The sequence below is a fragment of the Rhinoderma darwinii genome, chromosome 1 (assembly GCF_050947455.1).
Source record: "Rhinoderma darwinii isolate aRhiDar2 chromosome 1, aRhiDar2.hap1, whole genome shotgun sequence".
Lineage (NCBI taxonomy): Eukaryota > Metazoa > Chordata > Amphibia > Anura > Rhinodermatidae > Rhinoderma > Rhinoderma darwinii.
Genome location: NC_134687.1, coordinates 140,562,792 through 140,585,811, shown reverse-complemented (window position 1 = coordinate 140,585,811; position 23,020 = coordinate 140,562,792). Strand labels below are relative to the sequence as shown.

General features: G+C 40.8%; 1 protein-coding gene across 2 annotated transcripts in view; it reads right to left on the bottom strand.

The window, feature by feature from the left end:
* Nucleotides 1-23,020, bottom strand: part of ELF2 (E74 like ETS transcription factor 2) — a 92,611-nt gene that overhangs the window by 3,723 nt on the left and 65,868 nt on the right. For both annotated transcript variants that reach the window (XM_075860438.1, XM_075860439.1), the window contains 4 exons: nt 14,892-15,005; nt 1,881-2,054; nt 1,171-1,257; nt 430-622 (listed from right to left, as the gene is read on the bottom strand). In XM_075860438.1, the coding sequence (XP_075716553.1) occupies nt 430-622; nt 1,171-1,257; nt 1,881-2,054; nt 14,892-15,005 (568 nt within the window). The remainder of the gene's footprint in view (nt 1-429; nt 623-1,170; nt 1,258-1,880; nt 2,055-14,891; nt 15,006-23,020) is intronic.

Sequence of the window (23,020 nt, the reverse complement as noted above, 5' to 3'; positions counted from 1 at the left end):
CCATGGCTACTCGTACTCTAGGTAAAGTACATAATGCATGTAGTGCTCAAACTGGAAAATCCCTTTAACATGTTATCTTCTGACGTGCTTTTATAAACAGAGCTACAGCTTTGATAGCACCATTGAAATCAACTGTGGTGTGCCAGTGACTGACCGCTTTCCCAGTATACACGTTTAAACAAGGAAAGCGGTCACAGTTACGGGGTCGCTTGCAATCTAGGGAGAATTTACTCAACTTTATACAATAAAATACAGCAGCAAATACCGTAAACTGCCTTCAGATAGGGCAGAATGTATTCCCTGTATACGATTTTACCTACAATAGTTCAAGATTTGCCATCACATCTGATTTGACGGCTCTCTCAAGTTCTACTGAAGTTATAGTCACCGGTCTGTTCTAGTCGGTAATGCTCTGTGCTTCCCGGTTACCTTAAAGCTCTTCCCATAGTCTCATAGTTCATGTCTGGTTTGTTCTTGTGTTTCCCCCAAAGTTTTGAAACGGCTTTAGAATCCACCAGCTTAAAGATGCCTTTTTCCCTTTGTGTCCACTTGATGTATCTGGGGCACGTATTCTTATCCTGAAGTAAGTCTAAGAGAAACTCCCATAGGTATGTTGTATTTCCTACAAGACACAGAAAAAACAAAAAATAAAATAAAAAAATAAAAAACGGTTGAATCACAAAGCCACATACTCACGTGTACTTCGGGGAACAAAATCACATTTTATGGCATTTATTTTAAACAAAAACAATCCAAATAGAGTGAGGCACAAAAAGGATTCTGCAAAGTATGACTTCTGTATCTTCATATTCAACATTTGGTAACCAGAAAAAGCTGGACAGCCGTGAGGGGCAAATGTGGCGAGCACCATAATTGGACACGTTAGGTCATGGTCCGTTATGGGGACATGTTGTCCTTTACCTAGCTTGTACGTGTGCACATTGATTGGTGATAATATAATAAAGAGCTGTCAAAGACAAAATAGAACAGCGGCCTAACAAGTAGCATTTTTAACAAAAAAAAGCTTCAGTCGAGTCTTGAAATTCAGCTGCCTTTCACAAAGCGCCATTAGATATGCACAGGCTCATGTTTCAGCATTAGTTGTTCATATAAATAATCCTTGGAAAATGTACCCCAGTAATTGGTATATTTATGCTTTTATTTTTTTACCTTTTCCTTCCCGTGGCTTCTTCTTTATTCCCAAATCTGGTGAACCATTGGCAAATGTGGGCTGCTGCATCTTTGGTTTACGACCAGCTGCATAACGGAATACAGAACTTTTAGACACCATGTACATATTAAAAAAAATATATATCCACATTGCAAAAAAGAATACAGTAGAGATGGAGAGGGTTCAAAAGAGGGCGAGAGATTATTAAATGATGGGAGGTCTCTCTTATAAAGAAAGACTAGAAACAATGGTCTTGTTCAGCTTGGAAAAAGACGCATTAGAGGGGATCTTATTAACAGATATGTGGGGTCAATACAAAAAACTAGAACATGATCTGTCCTTCCCAAGGACTCTACAAAGGACCACGGGACATTCATGGTGTGAAAGACGTTTCAGACATCATAGGAAAGGGTTCTTTACAGTTAGAGTAGTCAAGCTATAGAATGCCCTACCCCAAGAGGTAGTAATGGCAGATACTATGTCAGCATTTAAAAAAAGACTAGATAATTATTTACTGACCAATGGCATTGAGGGTTATAATTAATCTAGCAATGAATGACGGGTAATTTATTGAGAAAGGCTCAACTTAATGGACCGGTGTCAGTAACTTCTCCCCCATTACAATGCAAACCATGGCATTTTTTAAATATGGTGGCACAGAAGTCTTTGGAACAGATAAAATGAGCCACAACAGCGTCTGTTAAATTACCTTTCTTCTTTTTCATAGGCTCTCCAAGCTCAAGAGATATTGGGATGGGGGATGAATCCATCGGCTCAGAGTCCTCAGTGGACACTTCTACCACAGTCTCGGTGATAACATCTGGCCTCATGGCAGCATGGATAAATTCTGGGGTGGACACACATGGTGGTACATACAAGTCTACTGCAATACAACAAAAATAATACAAATAAATGGATGTATATACAGTAGTGTTAAAAAAAATTATTGCAGTTCAACATCATAAACCTGATAAATCAATGTTTTTGGCAGAAGTAATATTTCTACATGGCAAATAATTTACTTGTAAGTGTAGTAGAAAAAAAACAGAGCCAACAATTAGGACATACACGCTGCTCATTCTGAGGAATTGAATCATTAATTGAAAGGGGCTTGTTCGAAATAATAGCAACGAAGAGTTCAATTGGTGAAGTCCTTCATTCTGTGGAATAACAGGTGTCAATTTTGGCCCTTATTTAAAGGTAGGAGGGTGGCAAATGTTGCACACGTTGGTTATAGTGCATTTCCGTCTGAAATACTGGGGAAAATGGGTCGTTCCGGACATTGTTCTGATTAGAGTGAAAATCATAGAGAAGTGCAGCAAATTATAGGCTGCTCAGCTAAAATTATCTCAAATGCCTTGAAGTGACAACCAAAACCTGAAACACGCGGAACTACTGTTCGAATGGATCGAAGAATAGCCAAAATAGCAAAGGCTCAGCCAATGACGACCTCCAGAAAGATCAGAGATCTAAAGTTACCAGTGAGCACTGCTACAATCAGAAGACTATTAAAGAGAACCTTTCACCTCCCCATACATGTGCAGCTGAGTGCAGCATGTAATGGGGAGGGCTGCACAAACCCTGGGGCACTTTAAAAAAAAAAATTCTACCCTCCTCCGTTATTTAGACATCGGTGCCGTTATATTTGGCGCCCGATATTTAAATAACCCCCTGAACGGTCAATGGGGTGTGTACTGGCAAGCGGGCGTGTTACTATGGCTGTGATACTGTCCAATCAGAAGATATGGACAGTGTTACAGCAAGAGCCAGGATAGAGGAGAGTGCGCGAGCGCACGCTCACTTCAGCTTTCAAGATCAGTCTTCTGCCGAACTGGTAATGGGGCGTGTCACTGTTACGACAGTGTAAGAGCTGGGGAATGACCTCATAAGTGTTTCTGCTCTTGCTTGAACGCTCAGTTGCCCACTGGGGACACATGGTAAGGGGAGCTTATTCCATCCGTTCATATGTTGTGCTACTGAGTGGTGGAGTCTGTTGCTGTGGTGCTGCACTTGTGGGGGGACGTGGCACAGAGGCAGGGAGGCTTGGTTTGGCCTGATGGCATGGGTGCTTTTGGGCCTCTGGGTTGCTCCCTCTGCAGGAGTGTTGCTGCAGTGGCGGTGACTGCCACACGGTGCTGCAACCAATAGAGTAGGGACCCACTTTAACCCCTTCCCGCAAATCGGCGTTACTGTACGTCCTTTTTATCGGCTCGTTCCCGCAAATGGGCGTACAGTAACGTCCTGAGGATGAAGCAGGCACAGGAGCTGTGCGCGCTTCATCCTCAGCGGGTGTCGGCTGTAATATACAGCTGACATCCCGCTGCAACGGCGGCGATCACTGTTATGTCCGATCGCCGCCATTTAACCCCTCAAATGCCGCTGTCAATAGCGACAGCGGCATTTAAGTGATCGATACAGAGGGAGGGGGCTCCCTCTGTACCCCGTTGGCCCCCCGCGAAAAATCGCGGGTTTCTGATGGTTGCAATGGCAACCAGGAAGCCTAGCAATGGCTTCCTGGTTGTCCAGTACGGGAGCCTATTAGGTCCTGCCCTAGGCAGGACGTAATAGGCTCAACTGTCAGTTATAAAATGACAGTTATAATACACTGCACTGCACAAGTACATACAGAAGTAGTGCAGTGTATTGTGCAGGGGATCAGAAGATCAGATCTTCCAGTCCCCTAGTATGTGTAAAATAAAAAGTAAAAAAAAGGTTAAAAAAAGTTTTAGATAAATAAATAAATAAAAGTTTTATGTAATAAAAACAATAATCATCTTGTGTCCCTGATCAAGTCCTTTATAATTAGAAAAAAATGGAAAAAAAGACAAAAACTAGACATAATAGGTATCGCCGCGTTCGTATCGGCGTGACCTATAAAAATATAATATTATTTATCCCACACGGTGAACACCGTAAAAAAAATACCATAAAAAACAATGGCAGAATTTCCTTTTTTGGTCACGTTGTTTCCAATAAAATTGAATAAAAAGTGATCAAAAAGCCGCATGTACCCAAACTTGGTACCAATAAAAACTACAGTGTGTCACGCAAAAAACAAGCCCTCACAAAGCTCCGTCGACATAAAAATAAAAAAGTTATGAATCTCAGGATATGGTGACACTAAAATATTTTATTTAGTAAAAAGGGTTTTTATTGTGTAAAAGTAGTAAAACATATAAAAACTATATAAATTTGGTATTGCCATAATCGTATCAAACCGCAGAATAAAGCAAACATGTTGTTTATGCAGCACAGAGAACGCCGTTAAAAATTGATTTAAAAAAAACAGCGAGAGAATTTCTGTTTTTTGGTCTCCAAAAGATTGAATAAAAACTGATCACATTATCACATTTACCCCAAAATGATACTAATAAAAACGACAGATCATCACATGAAAATCAAGCGCTCACACAGCTCGTCAACGGAAAAATAAAAAGTTATGACTCTTGGAACGCAATAATGCAAAACGACGGCCCAGACTAATTTATATGTGCAGCAGTTCTTCACCTAAAACCCCACGTCATCATTTGCAGCCCCCATTTGTAGACCCTGTAAATGCAGCGGAATCTATGAAATTTTGGGGTCTGTGCTACATAAGGGGCTAGTGAAGTCAAAGATTAGACAATGCTGGAGTGCGGATATTTTGTACAATACCACGGACACCCTTTAGAAGTGCGACTCAGACACCCAAAAATCCGGCCTGTGCATGAAGGATTGGTTGAAAGCGTACGTCACTATCCAGGGATCATTCATTTTATTATTCATTCTCCCCATTATTACATCATCCTATTATGACCTGTTGCACTCCGCCCAGATTACATATACCCTGATGTACTCCGCACAGCTTACATATATCCTGATGCACTCCGCACAGCTTACATATACCCTGATGTACTCCTGACATATTACATATACCCTGATGTACTCCTCACAGATTACATATATCCTGATGCACTCCGCACAGCTTACATATACCCTGATGTACTCCGCACAGTTTACATATACCCTGATGTACTCCACACATATTACATATATCCTGATGTACTCCTCACAGCTTACATATACCCTGATGTACTCCGCCCAGATTACATATACCCTGATGTACTCCTCACATATTACATATACCCTGATGTACTCCGCCCAGCTTACATATACCCTGATGCACTCCGCCCAGCTTACATATACCCTGATACACTCCACCCAGCTAACATATACCCTGATGCACTCCGCCCAGTTTACATATGCCCCCATATTATAAGCTGAAACACCAGTAAAATACTAAACAAAACTACTACCAAGCAAAATCTGCGCTCCAAAAGCCAAATGGAGCTCCTTCTGGGCCTGGCAGTGTGCCCAAACAGCAGTTAATGACCACATATGGGGTATTACTGTACTCTGGAGATCCCCTTAACAATAATTTATGGGGTGTGTGTGTCTACGGTGGTACAAGCTGGGCACAACACATTGGGCACTGAAATAGCATATATGTGGAAAATGGCAATTTTAAATCTGCAACATCCACTGTGCACTAATTTCTACAAAACCTTTGGGGTTAAAATGCTCACTACACTTCTAGATGAATTCCTTGAGGGGTGTAGTTTCCCAAATGGGGTCACTTTTCGGGGGTTTTCACTGTACTGGTACCTCAGCGCAATGCAACATGGAGTAAAAAAGAAATTTTGTAAAATCTCCACTCCAAAAACGAAATTGCGCTTTTTCCCTTTAGACTCTTGCTGTATGTCCAAATAGCAGTTTACAACCACATATGGGGTACTTCCCTATTCAGGAGAAATTTTGTCACACATTTTGGGGTGTCTTTTCTCCTGTATTGCTTGTGTAAATGAAAAATTATGTGCTAAATCTATAGGTTATTGGAAAAAAAAATGTTTTTCATTTTCACGGACCAATTCTAATAAAATCTATAAAACACCTGAGGGCTCAAAATGCTCACTACACCTCTAATTTAATTCTTTGATAGGTATAGTCTCCAAAATGGGATCACACCTGGGGAATTTCTACTGTACTGGTACTTCAGGGGCTCTGCAAATGCGACATGGCCCCCGGAAACCAATTCAGCAAAATCTGAGCTGCAAAATCCAAATGGTGCTCCGTCCCCTCTGAGCCCTGCCGTGGGTCCAAACAGCAGTTTATTACCACATATGGGGTATTTCCGTAATCAGGAGAAATTGCTTTACAAATGTTGAGGTGCTTTTTCTCCTTTATTCCTTATAAAAATTAGAAAATTCTATGTTTTTTCAGAAAAAAAGTCTATTTTCATCTTCACAGACTAATTCTAATAAATTCAGCAAAAAACCTGTGGGGTCAAAATGCCAACTATACCACTAGAAAAATTCCTTGAGGGGCATAGTTTCCAAAATTTAGTCACTTTTGGGGGGTTTCCCCTGTTTAGGTCCCTCCAGGGCATTGCAAACACGACACGGCACCGAAAAATATTCCAGTAAAATCAGTGCTCCAAAATCCAAATGGCTCTCCTTCCCTTCTGAGCACTGCCGTGGGTCCAAGCAGCAGTTTATTACCACATGTGGGGTATTTCCGTAATCGGGAGAAATTGCTTTACAAGTTTTGGGGTGCTTTTTCTCTTTTATTCCTTGCAAAAATTCGAAAATTCAAAGTTTTTCCACAATAAAAGTAGATTTTCATTTTCACAGACTAATTCGAATAAATTTAGCAGAAAATCTGTGGGGTCAAAATGCTAACTATACCCCTAGATAAATTCCCTGACGGGTGTAGTTTCAAAAATGGGGTCACTTTTGGGGGTTTCCACTGTTTTGGCACCACAAGACCTCTTCAAACCTGACATGGTGCCTAAAATATATTCTAAAAAATGGAGGCCCCAAAATCCTCTAGGTGCTCCTTTGCTTCTGAGGCCTGTGTTTCAGTCCATTATCACACTAGGGCCACATGTGGGATATTTATAAAAACTGCAGAATCTGGGCAATAAATATTGAGTTGCATTTCTCAGGTAAAACCTTCTGTGTTACAGAAAAAAATGTATTACAAATGGATTTTGTAAAAAAAAATGAAATTTGTAAATTTCACCTCTAATTTCCTTCAATGCCTGTGAAACGCCTAAAGGGTTGAAACACTTTCTGAATGCTGTTTTGAATACTTTGAGGGGTGAAGTTTTCAAAATGGGGTGTTTTATGGGGGTTTCTAATATATAAGGCCCTCAAAACCACTTCAGAACTGAACTCGTCCCTGAAAAAAATAGCCTTTTGAAATGTTCTTAAAAATATGAGAAATTGCTGCTAAAGTTCTAAGCCTCGTAACGTCCTAGAAAAATAAAAGGATGTTCAAAAAACGATGCAAACATAAAGTACACATATGGGAAATGTTAATTGGTAACTATTTTGTGTGGTATTACTATCTGTTTTACAAGCAGATACATTTAAAATTAGAAAAATCATAATTTCTTCAAATTTTCTCTAAATTTTGGTGTTTTTCACAAATAAGCAATAAATTTATCGACCAAATTTTTTCACTAACCTAAAGTACAATATGTCACGAGAAAACAATCTCAGAATCGCTTGGATAGGTAAAAGCATTCCAGAGTTATTACCACATAAAGTGACACATGTCAGATTTGAAAAAATGGCTCTGGTCCTGAAGGCCAAAAATAGCTTGGTCTTGAAGGGGTTAAAGAGGTCGCCATGAAGTAGCAAGTGGGCTTGCATACAATTTGATCAAAATGTTAACACAGAACCTCATGTTCATGTTTATAAATTTTGCCTAGCCGCAATTGATCATAGTATGTATGTGCGGTCCATGTCTATTTCTCCCTTATTGATAAGAGCTGGGGAGCGCTTTCACTGTCCGTAGCAGTGACACGCCAGTTCGGCAGAAGACTGATCCTGAAAGCTGAAGAGTGAGAGCGTGCGCGCTCGCTCAAACACTATCTCCTCTATCCTCGCTCTTGCTGTAACACTGTCCATATCTGATTGGACAGTGTCACAGCCATAGTAACACGCCCCCTTGCCATTACACGCCCCATTGACAGTTCAGGAGGTTATTTAAATATCGGGCGCCAAATATAATGGCACAGATATCTAAATAACGGAGGAGGGTAGAATTTTTTTTTTCAAGCGCCCCAGGGTTTGTGCAGCCCTGCTTATTACATGCTGCACATGTATGGGGAGGTGAAAGGTTCTTTTTAAGTGAAGCCAAGTTACCAGCAAGAACTCCTCGCAAAGTCCCGTTGTTGAAAAAAACACGTCCTGAATAGGTTAAAATTTGACAAGGAACACATCGACTAGCCCAAAGAGAAACGACACAACATTTTGAGGACGGATGAAAGCAAAATTGTTCTTTTTGGGTCTAGTGGGCGTAGACAGTATGTCAGACGACCCCCGAGCACTGAATTCAAGCCACAGTTCACTGTGAAGACCGTAAAGCATGGTGCTGCAAAAATCATGACATGGGATGTTTCTCATAGCAAGGTGTTGGGCCTATTTATCGCATACAAGGGATCATGGATCAGTTTGAAAATATCAAAATACTTTTGATCATGTTGCCCGATGCCAAAGAAGAAATGCTCTAGAAATGGGTGTTTCAACACGAGAATGATCCAAAACACACCAGTAAGCAAACAACATCTTGGTTACAGACAAACAGGATTGAGGTAATGAAGTGGCCAGACCAATCCCCTGACCTCAATCCCATAGAGAACTTGTGGGGTGACATCAAAAATGCAGTTTATAATGCAAAACCCAAAAATGCAGAAGAACTGTTGAACTGGACTGGAATACATGTTCAGAGGTGCCAGAAGTTGGACGACTGCATGCAACACAGATGTCAAGCAGTTCTCAGAAACAATGGTTATGCCACAAAATATTAGTTCAGTAAAGTGAAATGTGAAACATTTTTTCAGTTTATACATTACATTTTTGAGTTTCTAAAGAAAAATGCTGGTACTATTTTTTCCAACAGCTTAAATAGTCCTTTACAGAAAGTAAAGAAAAAAGGAACAACACAAACTGGATACATTTTGTTATCGTTTTATTTTAGAATTGAATGTGAAGTATTTCCAATGCATTTGGATTTAGGCAAATAAGCCATAATGATTTTGCGCTTTATTTGCTTTTTTGAACACTACTGTTCTTTACTGCATATAATAATAGGTGTAGCAACGTTGTACTACAGACATGCTATCTTACAATGGTATGTTGTACAGTGTATTATGTTACCCTTGCTTCTGAAGCTATAGACAGTGATCTGGGCCAGTTAACCCCTTGGCGACATGCCACATACTATTACGTTGCGGTCACCAAGGCGGCGGGGCGGGTTCATGGGCTGAGCAAGCTCCATACTCGGTGGGTGACGTCTGTGTTACACAGCAGACACCTCACTTCAGCAGGCGGAATCAAAGTTCACTTTGATTCCGCCCGTTTAACACTTTAAATGCCGAGGTCAATCAGCTGTTTATAATGGTTGCTATGGCAGCCTGGAGGCATAATAAAGGACCCCACAGTGCTGCCATCTTTGTACCCCTTTGAAGCACTACCCCATTGGTATTGCAGTAGATCGTGCAAGCGATCCAACGATCGCTGGTTCAATTCTTCTAAGGACTTTAATAAAAAAAATAAAAACCAGTTAAATAAAAAAGTTTTTTTTTAGGTTTAAAAAAATATATATATTAAAAGTTCCAAAAGCCCCCCTTTTCCCATTTTTTCCCCTAAAGTAACGGTAAAAAAAAAAAAGCTTACATAACTGGTATCGCCACGTCCGTAAAAGTCAGAACTATCACAATATAGTGCTACTTAAACCGCTCGGTGAAACACGCAAATTGCTGTTTTTGGGTCACATTAGCTCTAAAAAAAAAAAAATGAAATAAAAAGTTATCAAAAAGCCGCATGTACCTCAAAATGGTATCGGTGAAAACTACAGCTCGCCTCGCAAAAAACGAAGCCCTCACACTGCTAAAAAAAAAATAATGTTCATAACTTTTTTTCCGTCGATTTAGCAAATAGTTTTAAAAAAACCAAAAACAAAACATATAAATTTGGTATCGCTGTAATCGTATCAACCTGCAGAATAAGGAGAACATGTAGTCTTTACCGCCTGATAGACACCGTAAAAACAAAACCCCCCCCAAAAAAATTGCGTCATTGTAGTTTTTTTCCCCTCACAAAAATTTTTCTCAGCTTCCCAGTACATTATGCGGTACAATAAATGGTGCCATGACAAACTACAACTTGTAACGCAAAAAAACAAGCCCTCATACTGCCATGTCGACAAAAAAAAAAACAAAGAAGTTATGGCCTTTTGGAAGGCAGGGAGGAAAAATGAAAATTAAAAAATTGAAATGGACTGTCGCCAAGGGGTTAATAATGTTGTCATCTACCGCAGTCCATTTATTGGGTGCTGATTAGGGATGTCACGATACCAGAATTTGGACTTCGATACCGATACTTCGTTTAGTATTGCGATTTCGATACCAATTTCGATACTTTTACCAACAGTAATAAAAAAAAAAAAATTCTTCCGTTTTCTGATGTGATCTGATGAATTTTGAACGCGCCTCACATTAATAGTAATTAATCCCATCATGTTTCTCAGTCATAATGGGTTAATGTGCGAGGTACATGATGGGGTTAATTAGTATTAATGTGAGGAACATGGAGGGTAAATTCATCGCGCCTCACATTAATAAGTGAGACAGCAGTGTTTATTTCATTTTTTTACAGCGTACACATCATAAATGATGCAAAAAAATTGTTGTGCGCGCCATTACTGAATGTGTATATTTTATGTATTGAGACTTATTTTAATGTTTATTGTAAAAAAGGTGAATGTGTATTTTTTTTTAAATTTAAGAATACTTTATTTTTAAACTTTAATGTACTGACATATATCAGATATATGCCAGTACATTAGCCTGTGTATGTATAGCACACAGGCTGTTGTTAGGACATACTTGGGTATGTCCTAACAACATGAAATATGGTAAGACAGCCCTGGGGTCCGTCAATAGACCCTGAGCTGTCTGCCCATATATGGTATGGCCCTCGATCGCGTCACAGGAATTCCCTGTGACGCGATCCAGGGGCATCCCCCCTGCTCATTTTCTCCTGAATGCTGCAGTCAGCTGTGATCTCAGCATTCAGGGGAATAACGGCGGAGATGAGAGGTTTCTCTGATCTCCGCCGTTATAGAGCGGGGCTGCGGCTGTGTAATACAGCCATTGCCCCGCTCCGGACAGGAAGTGCGCGCGCGGTCAGCATGAGGTGATGCGGCTGGCGCTGTACTAATGAGCGGCAGTTCAGGCACGGAGGACAGAACATGGGGGTGTTTTGCAGTGCGCCCGCCATGTTCTGTCTCCAGTGCCGCCGCTCATTAGTGCAGCGCCGGCCGCATCGCATCATCCTGACCCCGCGAACTTATCATGACTCAGGAGCGGGGCTGTGGCTGGATTACACAGCCGCAGCCGCGCTCCCAGACATTCATGTATTACTATACTGAGCTGTGCGGCTGCGCAGCTCAGTATCGAAATACAGGAAATAGCGGTATCGAACCGTTTAGGGATGCACAGTATCGAAGTTTCGATGCACCGTGCATCCCTAGTGCTGATACTACGGAAGTGTTTACTAAAGAAATACAAATCATTTCTTACTGGTGCTCCACTATAGATCTACTTAGAAAAGTTAAAAAAGAGGGACTGCTGCCCTTTAATCAATGAGCCATGGCCATTTAGCAATGTTGGGTTTCCCTGCCTTCATCTAATCCCCGAAGCAGAGTATTTGTAAAGAAGCGGGCGCTTCTACACACTGCTGGAATTCACCTTTTTATAAAATCAAAATCTGGAGAGAACCTATCCAGATGAGTTACTCTTTGAAGTACAATTTAAACACTTTTGAAACCCTTCTTAGCTGATTTCTACTATTAGCACATATTTTAGTTTACCATGAAGGGGGTGCAACATTTACCATTTACCATTTATTCCCGTACAACACCAATTGCAACAAAACCTGGGCACAGTGCTTTGATATTTACACTGGTAGCATCATAGGACTATATACACCAGTTAGGAGTTTTTAAGAAGTTGTTGAACAGTTAAAGGGGTTGTGCCAAGGCTATTAAAGGATATGTAAAAATCCTTTAAAAAAAATATATATCAAAGTTTTAAATTAAATAAACTCCCGTTTTGTGTCTACAGCACGTGGGCAAACCTGTATCTCCATGATTACAGACTATAAATAAACCCGGGGTAGTCTGATCCTGCAGTCACGTGCTACTTCCTCCAACATGCCTCCGACTTCTCATTAACATACATTCAGTTGGTTAGCAAGTAGGGTACAGAATGAATGGAATAATCCTTCTCTGCAGAATCAGACTACACAGGGTTTAATTGTAGTCTGTAACCACGGAAACACAGTAGCCGTAGAAACAAATATGGTAAAACCACTTGCAAAGTTTCATCTTTTCATATTCCCGATGGATTGGGGCAATATAAAAAGTTCTACATTAATACATTTTATTTAGCGTGAGACTAAAAAGTGGCTATCACGGTTCCATGCCCAGCTGTGCTACTGAGCAAACAGCACTTTAAGGGTATGTTCACACACAAACGCAAAAACGTCTGAAAATCAGGAGCTGGTATCCCTTGAAAAAAGTTTCGTATTTTCAGACGTTTCAGCCACTCGCGATTTTCGTTGCGTTTTTGGAGCTTTTTCCAATAAATCTATGAAAAACAGCTCCAAAAACGTCCCAAGAAGTGCCCTGCATTTTCCCCATTGAAATCAATGGGCAGATGTTTGGAGGCGTTCTGCTTCTGATTTTCCAGCCGTTTTTCGGACGTTTACAACCCGAAAAACAGCCGAAAACATACCCTTAAAAGTAACTCACAGCCACACCCCAACGGTATCTCACCAACTGGCTAGTTGAACTGGAGGTGATCAGGAGGATATGGACACCTAAGCTTTCGCTGTCCGAATTCAAGAATATTTAGCAGTAGGGTTGCACGATGCATCGAAATATCGATACTATTTCAATGCCGTGCACCCTCAAACGGTTCAATACCGTTAATTCATGTATTTCGATACTAAGCTGATCGGCCGCACAGCTTAGTATTGTAAAAAAGGAATGTAGTTAGAGCGGGGCTGTGGGTGTGTAATACATCCATTGCCCGACTCCTAACAAGTGTGCACACGCGGTCAGAATGAGGTGATGTGACCAGTGCTGCACTAATGAGCGCCGGCACTGAAGACAGAACATGGCTGGCGCACTGCAAGACACCCCCATGTTCTGTCTTCAGTGCCACCGCTCATTAAGTGCAGTGCTGACCGCGCACACACTTGTGGTCAGGAGCGGGGGAAATTACTATTACACAGCCTTAGTCCCGATCGAACGGCAGAGATCAGAGAAACCTCTCACCTCCATCCCCTTAAATGCTGCGATCAAAGCGGACTGCAGCATTCAAGGGTAAAATGAGAAGGGGGATACCCCCTGGATTGTGTCACAGGGAATCCCTGTGACACGATCGAGGGACATACCATATATGGGCAGATAGCCCAGGGTCCATTGAAGGACTCCAGGGCTGTCTGACCATATTTCCTGTTAGCGCATACTTAGGTATGTCCTAACAACTGCCTGTGTACTATCAGTATATTGATATATGCCAGTACATTAAAGTTTAAAAATAAAAAAAGTAACGTTAAATAATAATAATTAAAAAAAAACGAAAAACACATTTTTTACAATAAACCTTAAAATAAGTCTCAATATATAAAATATACACATATCCGGTATCGTCGTGACCGTAATAACAAATTTATAGCTTTATTTTATGATGTTTACGCTGTCAAAACATAAAATAAAAACGGCTTTCTGTCACTTATTAATGGGAGGACACGAGGTATTATGAATTTTGAACCTTTATGTGCCTCACATTAATACTAATTAACCCCATCATGTACCTCACACATTAACTCAATGTTGTCCATTAAGACGGAGGAACATGATGGGGTTAACTATTATTAACGTGAGGAACTTGGGAGGTTCAAAATTCATCACAGCACGCGCCTCACATCAGAAAATGGAAGAACTTTTTATTTTTATTATTGTTGGCAAAGTATTGTTTTGGTATCGAGTATCGCAATACTACATGAAGTTCTGTTATCGTGACAACCCTAGTTTGCAAGAGGTTTTAAAAAAAAACGAACTGTTCTTTCCCCATTCATTTCTTTCTACCTGTGACGACAACTCTTTCACGGTCATTCTGATATTAAGTGGCACATCTTGTCGGACACAAAAGATGGCATGAAACCAGGCATCAAAGGTAATGGACAGTATAAATGCTGAGGTTACACATAATCCGGTACAACATAGCAGTAGATTTTTATATGTAATCAATTTAACCTGGCATAGGTTTTTAAAACAAAGAACTTTCTAATGTTTCTGGCTTGCCAGACACTCAAATAATTTTTTGCCATCTCTAAAATCACAGGCGCGTAAAACATGAACAAGTTATTTTACATGTCCCCTATAAGTGAACACTAGCGCCCATAACACGCTAAGATAAAGGGTGATGATCGCTGCGTGTAAAATAGCAGTGGAGCCTGGCCTAATAATGACAGTAGGTTAATAACATGAACACAATGACTGTATATCAAGAACCAAGAAGTACATCTTTTATAACCCAACATAAGAGGGGGGTAGCTTTTAGTGAAGAACAAGGAAGAGGGGAAAAATAAAAACAATATACCTGGACACCTTGAATCCCGAAGGATGGTGGGAGATTCCATGTGTAGCAGGGCCTCTGCTGCCTCGATGGTCTTGTCGGTGCAGTGCACATTGCTGCTGTGTACGGACGCTTCAACTGGAAATGCAACAAATTGGGTCATTAGATATTTCAAAGTTTTGCCCAGATAATAATTTCAATTTAATTCTGGATGGGTTTTAAAAGAGATTTAATTGTATTTTTTTACAACAGAAATTCATGTTTTTAATACAACATTCAGATTTTAAGAATATGAAATTAAGCATTTAATGTGGAGAACTGCGTATGCAGAATTGTCAAGCGGTTTTCCAAACAGAAATAAAATATCAACCAAAAGCATTATCATAAGCGTTATCTAAATGGTGACCTCTGCCGGCACCTAAACTACTAAATGACAGTTATGAGCTTTATTAAAATCGCCAAGAAATCTCTCACTTGTACTGATGAATAGTGCACCTCATCTCCACACATGCAATTTCACTGCCTGTCTAAACGTCTAAAATTATTTTATTGACAAAACTTTATTTAAAAATAGTAGGGCACTAGATGCCAAAGATCTGGGTACAGGCGTTGGCAACACAGATCGTAAATATATTATGCTGTTTGTTTGTTATTACGGCGTGAAAGAGACACTGATGTTGGTCTTGCACGCGCCGAGGAAACCCTCATGCCTTATACAGCAAAGGCCCCACCTTCAATGATTGCGTCATAGAGGGCTGAGCCAATCGGTAAGTAACACGTCGGCCCCATAGTGACGACGCGACCAATAGGATAGATGCATACAGCATCAATGGTTACCAGGTGGAGCTCCAGGCGGCCGAGCATACAACGCTGAAACAAACACTGCCAAGAAAGCTGTGAGTAGGAAGATAAGATTAGGGGCTGTTAGTATGTGAAGTGAAAGCCTAGAGTAAGCTGGTACTAGAGACAGATATATCCCTAGGACCGGGAACAGTGTATATATTAGTGAGGGGGTCATATTGCCTTGATTAACGGCACTATTTTAAATTAAACATCATAAAATAGAGAGATATACTAAATAATTAGAGGAAGGGAAGGTAGGATATTGATTCATTAAGGCCCAGTGGTTTGATGGTTTGCATCCTGAAAATCCACTGGGCCTCCTTCTGCAGAATCCACCTATCCCAATCCCCTCCCCGGCGGTTTGACATGTTCCATCCCCTGGAATTTGATGACCGAAGGGTCCCCAGAGTGGTACTCCCAAACATGCCTGGAGACGGTAGTATCCGCTTTCCTATCGATGTCGCATATATGGTCCCCGATTCTGCGTCTAAACTCTCTCTTCGTTTTACCAACATATTGTGTATTGCAAACACAAGTAATCAAGTACACCACCCCCTTGGTGATGCAGTTGATGAAGGATCTATTATGGAAGACATCTCCCGTTACATTACTCTTGAAAGCTTTACTCTTCAAAATGGACATGCACGCTTTGCACCCACCACATTGATGCGATCCTACAATGTTGCGTGATAACCAGGTAGTAGCGTTCCCAACCTCCAGATGGCTGTGTACCAGTCGGTCCTTAATATTTCGGCCTCTTCTGAAGGTAATATGGGGCCAATCTCCGACCAAATCACCCACATCTGGGTCTGATTTAAGAATATCCCGATGAGAGGTAAGGATTTTCCTAACTTCATGGTGTGCAGCATCATATGTACCTATTACTCTGATGGTACTGTCCTTCTCTGAGCGTATCCTAGGATTGAGTAGAGAATTCCTATCCGCCACCAGGGCATGTTGATATGCTGATTTTAAAACACCACTTGGGTATCCCCTATGCTCAAACCTCTCTCTCAGACCTCTGGCTGACGTCTTGAAGTCTGACACTGCAGTGCAGTTTCGCCTGGCTCTGATGTATTGGCCCTTCGGTATGCCCATTTTCAGGGGTTTGGGGTGCCAACTGTCCCAACTTAATAGGCTATTGGTGGCAGTGCTCTTTCTAAACATCTCTGTCTGAATGTGGCCCTGGTCCGTTTTCTCTATTTGAATGTCAAGGAATGTTATCACTTTATCCTTGATTTCAAAGGTAAAATAGAGACCCAGGTCATTGATGTTCAAGATGGATACAAATTCCTTGAATTCAGTTGCTGTGCCCGACCACAATATGAAAAAATCATCAATGAATCTTAGCCACATTAAAATGGAAGTAAACTTCTCCATTTTCTCACAGAACACATTCTTTCTCCCACCAGCCCAGGTAAAGATTGGCATAGGTGGGGGCACATGGACTACCCATAGCCACCCCCCTGAGCTGGTGAAAGAACTTGTGGTCAAAGACAAAAAAGTTATGCTCCAATACAAATCAAAGCAGTGTTAGTACAAATTGATTATGTGCACTAAAATGAGCCCCTCTTTCTTTAAGAAAGTACTCCACATCCAAGAGAATGAGGAATGAAGCTGTAGAGAGCCTCCACATCAAGGCTTGCTAGGAGAACATTGGATTGGACTCATCTCCACACATGCCTGCTGAGCAAGTACCTGGAAAGGGGAGTTATAAATCACAAGAGCCTGAAGCAACAAAGTTTATTTTTTGCAGAAAAGAGCAGATCTTAGGTATTTACATCTTGCCTCCAATAGTGTCAAAATCTTTTCCATTGCCTAGCTAAGCAGCGATATGGGAGATTGGGATGCAACTATCCATACCTAGACAGACTTACTATTCAGGAGCCTAGAAAAGATGGGCGATATAGTGTCAAATATGATGGTTGAAGCCACTACTGAAGCCCATTTATTTTATTTCTCTTCTTCTTTCACACTCATGTGCAGGTATTCAAGCATACTTGTCGCACCTGCTGAAAAATGTATGATAGTTTTTATATGTGGCTGCTGTTCTTAATGATTGTAGGAGGTGTAAAACTGGCACAAAAACTGAACCTTTTCTACTTTTGCTGCATTGTATATTGATCTGTAATGAGAAGTGCCTGCACAAGGTTAGGCAGCCTGTATGGCATAACCTACTATGGGAGCATCTGAGGACAAGAATGAAGGTGCCAGTACAAGTGATTCACTAGCCAGAATCTAGACTGAATTAACAACTAGTAAATAAATGATGACAGCTTTAGAACACTTTCACACTACAGTATTTCAGTCAATATTTTGCATCAGCACTTGAAAGCCAAAAACCACGAGTAGATTTGTACCTCTTCCATGTTTTTGACCTTCTCCTGGTTTTGGCTTACAAATACGGATCCAAAACACTGCCGTGTGAAAGTGGTTTAATTCTGTACATGTAATACTACAGGGAATTCTAGAGGGATAAAAATCAAAAGAAATCTTGTTAGGAGGATAAATATAAAAACATCAAGTCTGATTTAGTAAAAACCGATGCAATACCGTGTTAAAGTACAGAATCGAGGAGAACGTTCATTGTTGTAACAAAGGCTGTAAAAAGTGCTTTAAAAGTACACACGGCAGTGCAGCACCTGCTGCCCCCATCCACTCCCGGTGCAAGGTGCCATCTCCGATTCCTCTGGCCATTTATGGATATGTGCACACAGCTGATCCCTTCCAAGCCAGCAGTGAGCGATGCCTGAGCCTATCTTTAGGTGACCCTTTTCTTACGCCTCCTGCACAACAATTTAAATGCAGGCTATCCCAACTGACCCGGGGACGCTGAAACATATGCTGCAACCGACTGGATTCTGACAAGACTGATTCATGATATGACAACGGCAGTAGGATCTTACAAGAATACTGGCACATCCCCAAACCTTGTACTGTGCACCAGCTTTTCACAAATAATGTCCCTGACAAAGGTATAAATGAAGGACCAATATTAATGCTGAACGTTTGCTGTACGGTCCCCACTGGTAACCAGGTAGCATCTCCTTGTGATCAAACCATGAAAATGACCAAAGCATCCAATGGGGTCACCCTCCTGGGTGGCTTTGCATCTTAGGGCTCATTCAGACGAATGTGAATAACGTCCGTGGTGCTGCGCAGGAAAATCACGCGCAGCACGCGGACCCATTGATTTTAATGGGACCGTTCACGCATGCAGGAGTTTTCACGCAGCGTGTCCGTTGCCTAAAACTCACTGCATGTCCTATATTGGTGTTTTTCACACACAGATCGCCCATTGAAGTCAATGGGAGTGTGAAAATCACACACAGCACACGGATGCACATCCGTGTGCTGTGCGTGATTTACGCATCAATTCAATTGAAAATAATAATTTAAAAAATGATGTGCTTTGCGAGTGCGTGAAGAACGCATGCCCTCGCAAAGCACACTGTTGCATAACGGACCAGATTCACGCGCGTTTTTCACATGCGTGAATCTGACACGCTCGTGTGAATGTAGCCTTAAGACTGATTAGGTTACAGTAAGAAAATACATCTGCCATCTACTTCTATTTACACAATATGAAACAACTGTATACACCCTCAGGATCAGATCAATAAAGAAATGATACAATGTATCCAGAATCGCATAACTGGAAAAAATTGTTTGCTTAATAGTTGATACAAAGCAACAGCTAAAAAAATATGTTACAAAACATTACGAACAAGCAACAAAATGTAATATCGAAATCTGATCAGCAGTGAAGACCGAGTTACTGAAGAAGCTGAAATACTGCACTGGGAATAGAACGCACCACCAATAGGAGAAAATCAGTTACTGCCTTTACAAAAAGCGGCCACAGCTGGCAGACAGCCAAAAATAGTCAAGTCTGCTCCTGGTAATCAGTCACCAGCGGGCGTTTCTATGGATATCACAATGCCAAAACAGGGCAAGGGAGGAGCCGGCAATGTGCCAATCCAGACACTTACACAGAACTCATTTATGTAGTAAACGTTACTCGTATTTCTAAACTGCATCGATACATAGAAAAGAAACAGCAGAGCGAGGAACCAAAACACAACAGAACATTACTAAAAAATACGAATATATATCAGCCTTATCCCTGGGCCTCAGATGCCATGTTATGCCATGCACACAAGCACCCGTTATAATATGAAGAGCGACAGAATCCAGCATTGCGGTCACTAATCTCTGGAGAATCAGAAACAACAGGACACTACAGAAAGAGTATTTCACCCCGAACTACTAAACATAAAGACAAAAATCAGTATGCACAAAGTAACGCTCCTTTATAAGGGTATGTTCACACGCAGAGTCAAAAACGGCTCAAAATACGGAGCTGTTTTCAAGGGAAAACAGCCCCTGATTTTCAGATGTTTTTTGCTGCGTTTTTGGAGCTGTTTTCAATAGTCTATGAGAAAACTGCTCCAAAAACGTCCCAAGAAGTGTCCTGCACTTCTTTTGACGAGCTGTCATTTTATGCGCCGTATTTTGACAGTGACGCGTAAAATGACAGCTCGTCTGCACAGAACATCGTAAGACCCATTGCAAGCAATGGGCAGATGTTTGCCAACGTATTGGAGCCGTCTTTTCAGGCGTAATTCGAGGCGTAAAACGCCTCCATTACGTCTGAAAAGAGGTCGTGTGCACATACCCTAAGAGACACACGACCTCTCATTGAGGAAAATCTTCACAATCTGCTGGGAAAAGGGACTTTCATGGACATGTCATTTGTGTCTACTGAAAAACGTAACCGTCCTGTAAGCCTCTAGGATAACCACAAGTTTACAGCTCAAGTCAGATGCAGGAACTGTGGGTTTATTTCTGGAACAGGCGATATGAAGTGATAATCCCACAACACGATTAGTGACAATGCGATCCTAACATTTCTGGAGTGAGCGGCTAGACTGTCCCGCGCTAACTACATTTAATAAAGAGCTAACAAAACAAGATTATGACTAACATCACAAACCACCGAGAACTTTGCATTGTTGAAGTATAGGTAGCAATCATTAGCGAACTAGAAATAAAATCTAAAGCCTCTAACACAGAGATGCTACAAAGTCAGCTCTGCTCAGTAACCCACTTTTAATACTTAGCCTATGAGGGAACTACAATCCACAAAAGCAGTGCAGCGTTCCAGATTGGAATGTGATTGTACGGCACCGATAAACTGTACTTCCGTTTGTAGAAAGCCTATTTAGTTTAGGATTAGAAAAACATGGCGGCTTTCTTCCAAAAATGGTTTCACACCTGTCCATGGGTTGTGTCTAGTATTGCAGATCAGTTCCATTAAAGTGAATGGGACAGCTGCAATACCACACACAACCAGTGGACAGGTGTGGCACTGTTTTTGGAAGAAAGCAACCATGTTTTTCTAGTCCCGGGCAACACGAAAAGATGCTAAATAACGCCTAACTCAACTTTCAAGACACAGTAAGCACATTTTCTTATTCAGGCTGTGAATCCAAACTAAATAAGTATAACACTTGGCAATGTTAGACAGTACAGAGAGGACCCTCAACCACACACAATACTGAAGATGTTCACTAAACAGTGAAATTGCTCACAGGTAATGACTACCAAAAACTAGTCCTGCAGCTTAGGCATTAGAGTAGCCTTGGATGGTTTTACTAAACATTGATACAATAACTGGTCCCACATAGGAAACCCTGTACTTACTATGAGGCTAGTGCTTCAATTCCCCAGACACGGCAGGTGTATTTATATATTAACATCAACTAAATCAATCATATCGGTCACCTAAAAACTGCAACTAATGGAAAAAAAAAATAAAATTGGCACGGTATAACCTGGAGCAATGGTAGACAATCTGATCCTTTACATGTGGTATAACATTCCTAAATGGCAAAAGATATAAGCATTTGGCCTTGAACGACCACGTTGTCATAGAAAATGAATAGGAATGTTTAACATGCCCCTTCTCTTAACCCCTTAAGGACGCAGCCTAGTTTGGGCCTTAAGGCTCAGAGCCCATTTTTCAAATCTGACATATTTCACTTTATGTGGTAATAACGTCGGAATGCTTAAACCTATCCAAGCGATTCTGAGATTGTTTTCTCGTGACACTTTGGGCTTCATGTTCGTGGTAAAATTTGGTCGATATATTCAGTCTTTATTTGTGAAAAATTGCAAAATTTAGAGAAAATTTACAAAAAATAGCATTTTTCAGAATTTAAATGCATCTGCTTGAAAAACAGACGGTTATACCACCCAAAATAGTTACTAGTTCACATTTCCCATGTGTCTACTTTAGATTGGCATCGTTTTTTGAACATTATTTTATTTTTCTTGGACGTTACAAGGTTTAGAACATAAACAGCAATTTCTCATATTCTTAAGAAAATTTCAAAAGCCTTTTTTTGAAGGTGCCAGTTCAGTTCTGAAGTGGATTTGAGGGGCCTATGTATTAGAAACCCCCATAAAAAAACCCCATTTTAAAAACTAGACCCCTCAAAGTATTCAAAACAGCATATAGAAAGTTTTTTAACCCTTCAGGCATTTCACAGGAATTAAAGCAAATTGGAAATGAAATTTGCAAATTTCATTTTTTCTGCTGAATTTCAATTTTATTCAATTTTTTTTTAGTAACAGAGAAGGTTTTACCAGAGAAACACTACTAAATATGTATTGTCCAGATTCTGCAGTTTTTAGAAATGTCCCACATGTGGCCCTACTGCGCTCGTGGACTAAAACACAAGCCCTAGAAGCAAAGAAGCACCTAGTGCATTTTGAGGCCTCTTTTTTATTAGAATATATTTTAGGCAGCATGCCAGGTTTGAAGAGGCGTTGAGGTATCAAAACAATGGAAACCCACCAGAAGTGACCCCATTTTGGAAATTACACCCCTCAAGGAATTCATTTATGGTTTTTGTTATCATTTTGACCGCACAGTTTTTTCACAGCACCTATTTGAATTGGGCTGTGAAATGAAAAAAATGATATTTTTTCCAATAAAATGTCATTTTTGATCAAATTTTCTTATTTTCACAGGGAACAACATACCCCATTTTGTTGCCCAATTTGTCCTTAGTGCGGCAATACCCCATTTGTGGTGATAAACTGCCGTTTGGGCCCATGGGAGGGCTCAGAAGGAAAGGAGCGCTATGTGTTTGTTGGAGTCCAGATTTTGCTGGATTGGTTTTCGGGTGCCATGTCGCATTTGCAGAGCCCCAGAGGTATCAAAGCAATGGAAACCCACCAGAAGTGACCCCATTTTGGAAACTACACCCCTCAAGGAATTCATTTATGGTTTTTGTTATCAT